The sequence below is a fragment of the Hippocampus guttulatus genome, chromosome 2 (assembly GCF_054856545.1).
Source record: "Hippocampus guttulatus isolate MCC_2025c chromosome 2, RoL_Hgut_1.0, whole genome shotgun sequence".
Classification (NCBI taxonomy): Eukaryota; Metazoa; Chordata; class Actinopteri; order Syngnathiformes; family Syngnathidae; genus Hippocampus; species Hippocampus guttulatus.
In genome coordinates this window covers 22,750,109-22,761,975 of record NC_141262.1, presented here as the reverse complement: position 1 = coordinate 22,761,975, position 11,867 = coordinate 22,750,109, and the positions used below count along the sequence as shown (strand labels likewise).

At 47.9% G+C, this 11,867-nt stretch overlaps 1 protein-coding gene across 1 annotated transcript; it reads left to right on the top strand.

The window, feature by feature from the left end:
• Window positions 1–348: 348 nt before the first annotated feature.
• On the top strand, window positions 349–4,052 carry LOC147208994 (sodium/hydrogen exchanger 9B2). The gene is made up of 12 exons (XM_086106012.1): window positions 349–521; window positions 885–1,055; window positions 1,199–1,341; window positions 1,403–1,530; window positions 1,601–1,682; window positions 1,790–1,883; window positions 2,468–2,574; window positions 2,645–2,794; window positions 2,923–3,031; window positions 3,107–3,243; window positions 3,351–3,525; window positions 3,885–4,052. The coding sequence occupies exons 1-12, from the start codon at window positions 422–424 to the stop codon at window positions 3,953–3,955; spliced, it is 1,467 nt and encodes a 488-aa protein (XP_085962138.1). The 5' UTR covers window positions 349–421; the 3' UTR covers window positions 3,956–4,052.
• Window positions 4,053–11,867: the final 7,815 nt, after the last annotated feature.

The following is an 11,867-nucleotide window of genomic DNA, read 5'->3' as shown; positions in this document are numbered from 1 at the left end:
GTGCATGTTTGTGTGTCAGATTTTCTTTTGAGTGTGTGTGTGTGTGTGTGTGTGCGCGCGCATGTTTTTTTTTCTTTTTGTGTATGAGCGCGTTTGTGTGTTTGCGTTTCACGGAGTGTTTACGGACTCACACAAAAGAGAAAGATGGATGGAGTGACAACAAGGAAGGAATTTACAAAACACACACTTGCACATGCAAGTTGGGTCAAAGTGCAAGACTTGATTGCGTGTGTGTGCGTGTGTTAAAGTCACACCGGTTACAGTGCATTGTGGTAGTAAAGGTCAGGACGGTTCAAAGAGATCGCTGCGGTCGTGGCCACGACGGACGAGCTGGATGACATGGTGAGGTCCGTCGCGCGCGCATCCACACACACACACACACACACACACATGCACACACACACAATGATTATGTCTTTCTATGTTTGTGCAGATGTGTTCCTGCTGCGCCTCGTCCTTCAGCCGCCTGAGAAGCAGATGTCCTCGACCGCGTGGACTCATCAACCTGATCGTCACGAAAGGTGCCAACCAGCCAATCCGATTTGTCAATACATGTTTGGGCCCTCCGCTGATGTGTGTGTCTGTGTGTTCATGTGTGTCTTTTCGAATGTCTATCTCTGTGTCTCTACACGCGTGCATGGTTGTTGATTGTGTGTGTGAGTGTGTGTGTGTGTGTTTGTGTATACACGTGTTTCTCTCTGTCCGTGTGTCCGTATGCGTGCGTCGGTGAATGTGTGTCAATGTGTCCACCTGTGTGTGTGTTTCTATTTTCCCCTTTGTGTACGTGTATGTTTGTGTCTATCTGTCTCTATGAGTGTCTGTGTATGTTTCTCCGTGCCGGTTTGTTTTTGTGCGCGTGCGTGTGTGCGCACATGCTTCCGCAGCATGTATGTTGGCGTTGCTCTTTGGCGCGGCGTGGTCAGTAACAGGAAATGAGTGTTTGCCGCGAGGGAGAGTGTTCGGTGTGGTCATCATCTTCATCAGCGCAGTTTTGGGGGGGCGACTACTCGGGATGGTCCAGTTTCCTGGACTGCCCCCCATTCCACCACTGCTTGGTATGACCTGACATAAGTCCACATCACACACACACACACACGCACACACACACACACACACACACACACACACACACACACACACACACACACACACACACACACACACACACACACCTGATGCTTTGTATGTGTTTGCACAGGCATGCTGCTGGCCGGCTTGGTCCTGAGGAATGTTCCCTATGTGACGGATGCCGTCTACGTGGACGCCGCTTGGTCCGCAGCTTTGAGGAGTGTGGCGCTGTCCATCATTCTGGCCCGAGCTGGCCTGGGGCTGGACCCCTCGGTACCGCACACACACGAGCGCACGGAAGCACGCACACGAGGTGACGGGGATGTTCTTGCAGGCGCTGCGCCGCCTGAAGGCCGTGTGCCTGCGCGTGGCGGTCGGGCCGTGTGTGGTGGAGGCCTGCGTGGTTGCCGTGGTTTCTCACTTCCTGTTGGCTCTGCCGTGGGCGTGGGGCTTCCTACTGGGGTACGTGTTGCGTGCCGATGGAGTTGCACGGTTGCGGGCCAGCAAGTGACCCGTGCTCACGCGTGCGCAGGTTTGTCCTGGCAGCGGTGTCACCGGCCGTGGTGGTTCCATCCATGTTACTGCTGCAGAAGGAAGGTTACGGAACCGAGAAGGTAAACTGCTGCTTTCCTCGGCTTGGCCTGCGATACGACTGAAGTTGTGCCAGGCTACTCCTGAAGTTCCTCTTGGCTTCGACCGAAGATGTTTGGGGCTTCCGCAGGGCATCCCGACACTCCTGATGGCAGCCGGCAGCTTTGATGACATTTTGGCCATCACGGGATTCTCCACCTGTCTGGGCGTGACCTTCTCCACAGGTTCGGCTTCTGGTTCGCTTTGGGCCGGGTTGAGTTCTGCACCTGTCACGGTTCTGTTTTCGGTCTGGCCAGCAGGTGGCATGAGCGGACTTTTGTGCACACCTGCTGCCAATCAATGATTCAGTAGACTCTCTATTTAGGGACTCCTCTGCTGTGCACCGGTTGTCGGAGGATTGTTTATTGCATTGCTGTTTCGCTGCTCATAGACTGTTTGGCTTTAGACCTCGTCGTGTTTCGCTTCTTGTATTCTCGGTACCCATGGTTAGTAAGTACGGATTTGGTTTTGTGATTGGACTTTCTTGCGTGTATTTTTGATACGTTGTTTTTTGTTGGTATTCGCGGTCTTTATTTTTCTCCCTTGCCTTTTGTGCAAGCGCTTTTTGTTATTCGTTTATGTGCCCTCTGGTCCTTGTTTTGACCAGCTGTTTATGTTCCCTCTTTTATCGGTGCGATTTTTGCATTAAAGCATATTTTGCTACGGAGACCTTGTTTACGTCTACGCTTTAGGATCCAAACTAAACTCGGCTTGTCCGAGACGTAACGGCTCCCTATCCAAGTGTGTGCATGTGTGCGGGTGTGCTTAGGTTCCACGTGGATGAGCGTCCTGAAGGGTCTCCTGGAAGTGGCGGGCGGAGTTTTGGGCGGCATCCTTGTGGGCGTCTTCTTATGTTTCTTCCCCGGCGCGGATCAGGTTCGTGTGGAAAACCCTTTTATGTTTAGTCCGCGACCTTGATATCGGGCTGAAGGCGGTGCTGATGCAGGAGGACGTGGTGGCGACTAGGAGCTTCCTCCTGTTGGCGTTCTCCATCTTCGCCGTCTTCTTCACTCAAGTGGTGGGCGCTTCCGGGGCTGGCGGCCTGTGCACCTTGGTTCTGGCTTTCCTGGCCGCGCTGGGTTGGCGCACTGACAAGGTAATCATGGTTGAGGGACAAAAACGTGTGCTCGAATAGACGCCGTACCTCAATTAGACGACTACCGATGAATCCCATGGGATAGCTTCTGGATGGCAATTATGGTTTGCTGCTCCATCTTGCTGCAGATGGGGGTGGCGGCCATATTGGGGAGGTGCTGGGACGTGTTCCAGCCCCTCCTCTTCGGCCTGATTGGAGCAGAGATCGTAATAACGACACTGAGCCTCAGCACTGTGGGTGAGAAGCACGCCGCGGCACGACAGGGGGTGGCGACCCATCAGGTTGCGATGAGTCATCTGCGGTCTCGTACAGGTTTGGGTGTGGCCGTGATCGCCATCGGTCTGGTGGTGCGACTGGCCACCACCTTTGCGGTGGTACACGGCGCGGGCTTTGTGCTAAAGGAGAAATTCTTCATCGCCATCGCTTGGCTGCCCAAGGCCACGGTGCAGGTACGTCACTCGATCTCTTAGCTGGAGGTCAAAGCCCAACAGATCTTGGTAATGGTTGGGAGTGGCCTATTTTCTGAGGCCACAATGGAAAACTAAACGTGTGACAGGCGGCCATCGGCTCCACGGCGTTAGACACGGCGAGGGACGTGGGTGACGAGACCTTGGTGAAGTTCGGTTTAGACGTGCTAACATTAGCCGTCTTGGCCATCTTAATCACCGCGCCCATCGGAGCGCTGGGCATCGGCTTGGCAGGGCCACGTCTCCTGAGCCGGCAGGTCAAAGGTCAGAGCACAATTTATTTACTGTGCTGAATTTTCCTTTACAAAATTAGTTAAGCCATTTGACGTATTTATTGTATCTTTTATGTTTCTTGACTGCTTGAAAATCTTTAGCTCATTCAAAACATCTCATGATCTATTTGTCATTTCCCAACAAAAATTCCACTTTGTCACATCCCAATTTCCAAATTAGAGACACCTTCACATATTGAATACGTTGTCCTTTCACATTTCTGGACTGATTTAAAGTATTTGTTTGAATCCAATGTCAGTTCTTTCTTCAGAAATTGCCTCTGGACTTGATTTCTTGACGGGTCATATTTTGCAATTTTTTTGACATTGCTTTTTTTTTTTTTTTATTAGTTCCGGAGCCAGTGGACGGATCTCCGTCTGGCCAAAGCGAAGACCCCGCGATATTTGAGAGCAGGCTCTGATGACAATAAAGAGGAGAGTTTAGATACAAGTGATTTTGTTTTTGGGTTGTGTTTGTATCCAAATAGTTGTGTGTATGGATTTCCATTTCACACATCAAGTGTGAAATTAAACAATTGATTTTACTCGTTTTATTTGTCTGGAAAGGAAAAGTCGAACAACATCGATTTAAAACTTTTATTTCTAAAACGAAAATAGAGACAGAGACAAAAACGGCTCGTCTTTTTGTTTTCGATTCCCGGAAGTTGTCACCAACAGCATTACTCGTATTGACCAGAAGATGGCGACAGCTTAGCGCCTGAGGACGATATCGTGTTCTGGAATGATCCATCTTCAGCCTAAATTCCACAAACGTTAATTACGAACGGAGAAAATTTTTGGTACCCCTCTTTTAAGGAAAAAATGATAATAATTATAATCAGACCATAACAAAAATCAACCAATGAAAATCAGGCATTAATTTTGAATTGTGGTTCAGCAGATTCATTAAAAAAATCATGAACCAGACCTGGACAAATATGATGATACCCTTAACTTACAAAACATTTGAGCCAATTAATGCAGTCAAACAATTGATGTAACTTTCGGTGATGCTTGTGCGCCACTCGGCAGGTATTTTTGCCGCGTTCTTAAATGAGCAAACGGCGACTGAGACCAAGTTAACTGACAGTAGACGGCATATACTGGACGAGAATTTATTCAATGACACTTGTCTTTCAGGCAGTCCTTCTCAAGTCGTAGAACTAATGTGATACGAGGGTTGGTGCGTGTGACCCCGGAGCCAGTGAGCCGCCCCCATCAAGCAGGTCTATCAGAATTCATAGTTCATAGCTGTTGTGTTTTGCTTCTCGTCCTCCTCTTCATCAGCTTGCACCTTCTCGCCGGTTGAGCTTCAACTTCTTTTGATTTCCTGCTTTCCTCTTTAGAGTCGTTTGGCTTTTTAAGCTCTGACAAATGTGCAAAATCCATACAGCAGTGCAGGGAGGTGGGGTCTGGGGGGGGGGGGGGGACAGGCGGGGTTGAATTTTGGGAAGGATTAAAGGAATAATACAAGGAAAAAGTCATTTTGGTTGGATTTGGCTGTCAAATGAGAGGCGTAAAATTGTCATGCACAACCACACGTGTCATTTTGGAGCGCTCGATGACGCATTGAGAGTGACGAGCAGGGGCCATTTTCACGCGCTCACAGGAAGAGCGTGTGCTCGTGTGTGCGTGCGTGTTAGTGTGCGCGCATGGGTGTGCGTGCACTCACACGGGCGCGTGCGTTTTTGTTAAATCCTCTGCTTTTTAATCTGACTGAGCCATACAATTAGTATCCATTTATATCCCCCTGCGCCAACCTCGCCCTGCCTCACTGCCCCTCATCTGGCGTGTTATATTTGGAAGTACAAACACACGCACACACATGCACACACATGCATACACCCACGTACACGCAAGCACACACACACACAGAGGCAGGCAAGCGTATGTGCTTCAAACCGCCACCCACTCTGCGTGTAGTGTGTATGTACAAAACCACTTGAGCGTTTATTCCCCATTCATGTACTAGTACACTCTTGGTCCTCACAAGTAAGACAATTCAGCCTGCTCGTCGAATAATTGTGCCTCATGACTGATGTTTTTTCCACGACTGTATGTCTTTGCATGAGGAGAATGACAAAGGGGACAACTACATTATTATTTTTTGATGATTATTTTTTTTTTACTATTCAGACAAAACTGCACGCTACAAGTACAGTACTACGAATGAAGAGCCAGATGTGACCATTTAGGATTGTATCATCTCACCAGAGGCGCTCGTAGCACCCAGATGCCAAGTCACAGACAGTTGTTTCGACGAATATGAAGAAATGTTATTGCAAATATGTTACTAATGACACATCGTCATTCGACCTAGTGTCACGTTTGCGAGATGGTGGAGGACCCCAAAAAAGCAGGCAGGAGGGAGGAGCAGGGTGAACTTGAAGAATTGTATTCAAACACAGAGAAAACTAAATCCAAAACATAGTCCAAAGAACAAAACGAATCCAAAGTAACAAACAAAAACCATGGCAGAAGCAAAAAAACGATCACGAACCGAAACATGACCAGAACAAACACGACAGCAGCAAACAAACAGCCACACAATGACCCGACAATGAGTGGTTGGCCGGGAGTCCTTTTATACGAATAATTACATAACGACCAACAGGTGTGCAGCTGCAGGGGGGGGGCTACAGTGCCACCTGTTGGTCACAAACAGAATCACGACACCTAGTCTGCTGAGTTGCTGAAGAGTGTAATAATAATAATAATAATAGATTTTATTTATAAGCGCCTTTCAAGACACCCAAGGACACTTAACAATAACAAAAAACACAAAATAATAGCTGCTCGTGTATGCGCTAGTGGGAAAAATGTACGAGTATGACATAATTCTTCCACTGTTGCCCTAAAGTGTTCTACTTATGAGGACAGAGCACGTATTAGTTCATGGACAGTTGAGCGTACTAGTAGGATCTTGAATGAATGCAAAAATGGCTTCACATACACTTGTAAAGCAACTACTGTACATGTTACTAGTCTGGGAAAACATCTAACTTTTATGCGCTTCCAAGAATGTGCTTTGAATTGAAGTAGACGCTTTAAAATGATTCGACGCCGGCAGCGGAGGGCAAGAGCGAGTTGGCCCTGAAAAGAAACCTCCCCCCGGACCCCCCAAAGCTGCCAATCGTTTCGCAAAGTCATCCAACGGCAGACAGATGCTAAAGTTAAGAGAGAACCGAGTAAAAACAGACGGGCTTGAAACCCTTCACGGCTACATGCTCATTACCGGCGGCCGCTCCCTCGCTGTACGACTGCGTGATCACAAGGTTGACATATGGCAGCCTTCTAATTCGGTCTGCCCTGCCCACATTGCCGCAAAAGCTTGGCCTCTGCAGATGACGCGTCGGGTTGCTTTCTACATCCAAATGTGGCAGATTTGGGCAAAGCGGACACACTCTGGCTTGTCCAGAGTTGCATCCACAAGTGATGACTTAACCGTTTGCAGGCATGTTCAACTGCACTGCTTCATACTCGGAGCTGCCCGTAATCGCTAAGTTGAACAAAATGCTTTGAATGCGAATGATAGCTAACCATGTTATCAGGTTACAGGGTGCATGAAGGGGTTAAGTCAGAGGTGGGCAAACTACGGCCCGCGGGCCGAATCCAGCCCGTTGGTCCTTTTAATCCGGCCCGCCGAAGGTCGGTCCACAATTAAGGTTCGATGTGAATGATTGCATTCATTTCAATTGGACTTGTAATGACAGGCATTTCACCGCCAGGTGGTGCATTGACTTGAAGTTGCAGAACACAGGGAGGGGGGGGCGGGATCTTTTCGACCACCTAGGACCTCTGTATCGCTCTACTTCTACTGGTCTGATCACAACCCATCTGCAGAAATGCACAGGCTAAAATAGGTCATCAACAACACTGTCGTCATTTTAAAAAAGTATATTAATACAGTACTTTCATGCTTTTGTTCTGTTGATGTTTGATATGGACTGTCAACAAATGCAGTTTATTTTTTTTAATGTACCATAGCTCGTGCTGACCTGGCCCTTCTGTCAAATTTTAAAAGTCAATGCGGCCCCCGAGCCAAAAGGTTTGCCCACCCCTGGGTTAAGTGAAATAAAATGGTGGCACAAAATACTGTAATTAATATCTCAGCAGACAAAGAAAGAGCATATTTTTGCCTTTATTTAAGATATTGAATTTTGGTCACATTTTCATTTTTGGGCTGGACTTAGGGAGGAACCTGCAGCTGCGTCAACCTGAAAGACATTGATACAATCTGACTTCATTTTGCGAGCTACACAAAAGAAGGAAATTGGCTTTGTAAGACAATCACAACTCACACACACACACACACACACACACGTCAGCGCTCTATCTTGTCAGCCTGGAAAACCACAAACAAACCATTGCAGCCCTTCTTCAACCCAGGGATGTCATCCTCATCACCAGGATGAGGCTTTTTGTGTGTGTCCATGTGTGTGTGTGTGTGTGTGTGTGTGTGTGTGTGTGAGTTAGCGAGCCACAATGGATCGGTGCTCATGTGGTTTAAAGGTTTGCTGGTTGTTCAAGGTGTGTGCTATTGGTAAAAGAACTGCTAATAGCGAAGCCTAGCATGTGCTCAAGTTAGCATTTTGCAGCTAGCATGGCTCATTTTGACGCGCTCAACCCAACTTTGTTGTAGAGGACATAAAAACAACCACAGAATAGAATAGAAATTCATTATTGTCGCATTCGATAGTGCAGATGCAACAAATGAGAGGTTATGTGAACAAAAAGGACAACCAATAAATGGCGTCCCCGTAGCTTGGAATCAACAGAAGCTGGAAGCTCGTACGCATTATTCACGTCCACAATGACACCTAGGGACAATTTGGAGGGTTCAATCAGCCTGTCATGCATGTTCTTGGAATGTGGGAGGACACCAGAGTACCCGGAGAAAACCCACGCAGTCACGAGGAGAACATGCAAACTCCACACAGAGCCGGATTCGAACCCTGCACCTCTCCACTGAGAGGCGGACGTGCTAACCGGGTGCTCACCGTGCTGCCATCATTCAGTGTCCATAAAATCCCAAATATTGGTGCAATCGTTTATGATACGTTCAGCGATTGATGTGGGCACGAGTAGAAATGTGCGTGTCAAATTTTATAGCCATCAGTCGTAGTTTTCTGTTGTGCTTCCCCCCCAGTAAGCGTTTCAGACGACAGTTGTGGCAAACAAAACAAACAACAACAACAAAAAAAAAAACTGTTCTCACTTTTGAGCGGTATGAAACGCACAATGCAGTGCTACCTTGACGGCATGTGGACGTTTGGCCGTCTCGGCCAAGCGGAGCGTGCACGTCCTCCCACCCGCCTCCAAATTTGATTTGCTGCCCTTTGTCAGCGAAGGGGGGGGGGGGTGGTGGTTGGTGGAAGACGGCGCAACGCTGTCCAAAAAAACCCAAACAAAGGGTGAGGAGAAGACATGCGATGTGCACGAAGTGGATTCGCTCGCCTCGGTCTTTTGCTTCCCCATCCTCCCTCCGTCTCCGAGCGTCCTCGTTACGCTCGCATCACTCTTCTTCCATCTCATCATCCTCACTCATTCCCCACCCCCGGTGAATGTGAGATGCGGACTGAACTAGTTCAGGCAGAATGTGACGGCGTCATGGCTCGTCTTTAATTGATGTTGTTTGATGGGAACAAGCTGCTTCACTGGCATGGAAGTGCAGCGGAGCTTAAACGCAAGCGAGAGCCGGCGAAACCGAGTCAACCGTCGCGCTTCTCCCCGCGAAAAGACGAGCGCTCGCTAACGTGCGAAGGGCGCAGCCTTTCATTGTAGCGAGTGGCGCCCCCTTTCATCCAGCTGCCTCTTGCATAAGCCTTGCCTCATTTTATTTTTTTCTAATTCATGCATTATTGGTGCCGGCGCTTATGAATTATGCCAGTTTGTTGTGTTGTCTTCCTTTAGGCCCTTTTCATTATTCAACTGAACTGAGGTCAGCCTGTTTCCCACCCGCTGCCCCCCTCGCCCTTTATTCATGTTGTTGGCACAGTCACTCGCTTTTGTGCGGCGTCAAATTGGCATGTGGCGACACGACACGGGACGTGCGGCGATGTTTACAGGTGTGTGTGTGTGTGTGTGTGTGTGTGTGTGTGTGTGTGTGTGTGTGTGTGTGTGTAGGTGTGTGTGTGTGTGTGTGTGTGAAGATAAAGATACGAATCATGGTGAAAGGTCAGAAACGCTCCAGGCGAGAAGCAAGTGAGCAGATTCAAGTGATGAATTGTAATTTGGGATCTTTTTTTTTCAGACTTCTTCTCATCTTTTTCTTCACGCATCATTGTCCAATTTAATTCCGCTCTTTTTCCGTAGATAGACAAGTACAAGTTCTCTCCTGGACTTTGGTTCCACAAATTCAACACTTTGGTTGAACTTTGGGGTGTCTGAATATACAGTGTGTGATTGGGTATTTTGTTTTCCATATGTTTTTGAATGAAAACGTCAATTGGGAGTGAAAAACATCTTGAAGCAAAGCACACTAGTCCTCTTCTTTGGAGAGCTGTACAAGCAAGAGATGTCACGTTGCGTGGTGGTGGTGGTGGACCCCAAAAAGCAGGCAGGAGAGAGGAGCAGGGTGTACTTGATGAATTGTATTAAAACAGAGAAAACTAAATCCTAAACAAACAAAGTCCAAAGTATCAAACAAAAATCATGACTGAAGCTACAACATAACAATGAACTAAACATGACTGAAACAAACATGACAGAAGCCAAGAGCAAACAATAACCCGACACCGAGCGTTCGGGCTGGGAGTCCTTTTAAAGCACTAATTACATAATGACCAACGGGTGCGCAGCTGCAGGGAGAGCCCTACAGTGCCACCTGTTGGTCACAAACAGAATCATGACAAGAGAGCCTGCTTTTTTTCCCCCCCGTTTCCTCAAAGAAGGCAAAAGTGAATGTTTTGAATGTCAACAAACTGGACTTGCAGGAATCATAACCCGGAGTGTGTGTTTGGATTTGGGTGTTGATTTATCAACAACGATGATCATTGACTTGACAGGACGGAAGGAGGCTGATCTGCATAAGCGTCATTCTTGATGGGAACGTGTCAGATACCGTCTGTGTGTTGAGCACGTGCGTGTGCGCAACGAACAATCGGCTCCGATGGCAAGACGGGGGGGGGGGGCGTAAATGAACATATTGCCAGATGCTTTGTCTCAACTGTGCGGCTGTTAGCGCCATAATGTCCTCAAGTTGATGGGAAACAATCATCCCGAGAGTGTGAGAAAGCCGCCACTCGACGTGGCTTACAAGTTGGTGGCCCGCGACTAACGATGCTGACGAATAAGCAGGAACCGACAAAACGGGGCGCCGGGGACTTTGGGCTATGCCGCGTCGTGATTGGTTGGATGCAAAGATATATTTTGTGTTGATGCGGTTTGTTTTTGTGTTGAGTTGAACCTGAGGTGCAGGTGTATGAAATGGAGTGAACATTATGCGTACATATGTTGAGACTGCATGAATGCGTAAAAATGGAAGCCCCGGAGTTACTCTGGTGCGCATCTTTATAGTTGGGTGATAGAGAGCGCCCATGGGAGTGTCTTCCTGTTTGGCGATTTCGTGCAGAGGGAGGCGGTGGGGGCAGAGGGGCATTTGTGTTACGCTTTATGTAGAGGGGAGGAACCCCTCTCACCTTCCCCCCAAAGAAGACAGATGATGCAACAGTGTCATTAACAAATATTCGCCCAGCTTTTAATGCCACCAAGAGAATGGAATCCACACATAAGATCATCAAATACAAAAAAAAAACTTGTGTGGATGATGATGATGATTATGATGATCCCATTAAAATTTGGCGACAATCCCGTGAGAATCTAAGCCTCTTTTACTTTTTTTTCTCACTTTTCTCACGAGTGCGTAGTTTCCCTCACTAATAACGCACGCGCGCGCGTGTGCGTGTGTGTGTGTGTGTGTGTCTGAGTGAGATTGTCAAACATGTGCCACCCCCTAGTCGTGTGTTGCCTGACCTTTGGCTCTTTCCTTATAATAAGCTAATAAAGAGAACGTTAATATGCAACATTTTGATGCTGTATTTGGCGCTGGTGTGGAGAAATGCACGACATGCATTTTACTGATCTTTTTTTTTGCCTTCCACCACACCGACCACTCAACATACACAACAGCCGCTGTCCCATCTTCGAATTAAGGTAATTCAAATGACTTTTTCTCAGTGAAGGGTGAGGGAGGCAGCGATGCGTTGTGAGAGAGAGAGAGAGAGAGAGAGGGAGGGAGAGAGAGAGAGAGAGAGAGAGAGAAAGAGCGAGCGAGAGAGAGAGAGAGAGAGAGAGAGAGAGAGTGTATCGGGCAGTGCGCATGCTCAGTCGCAG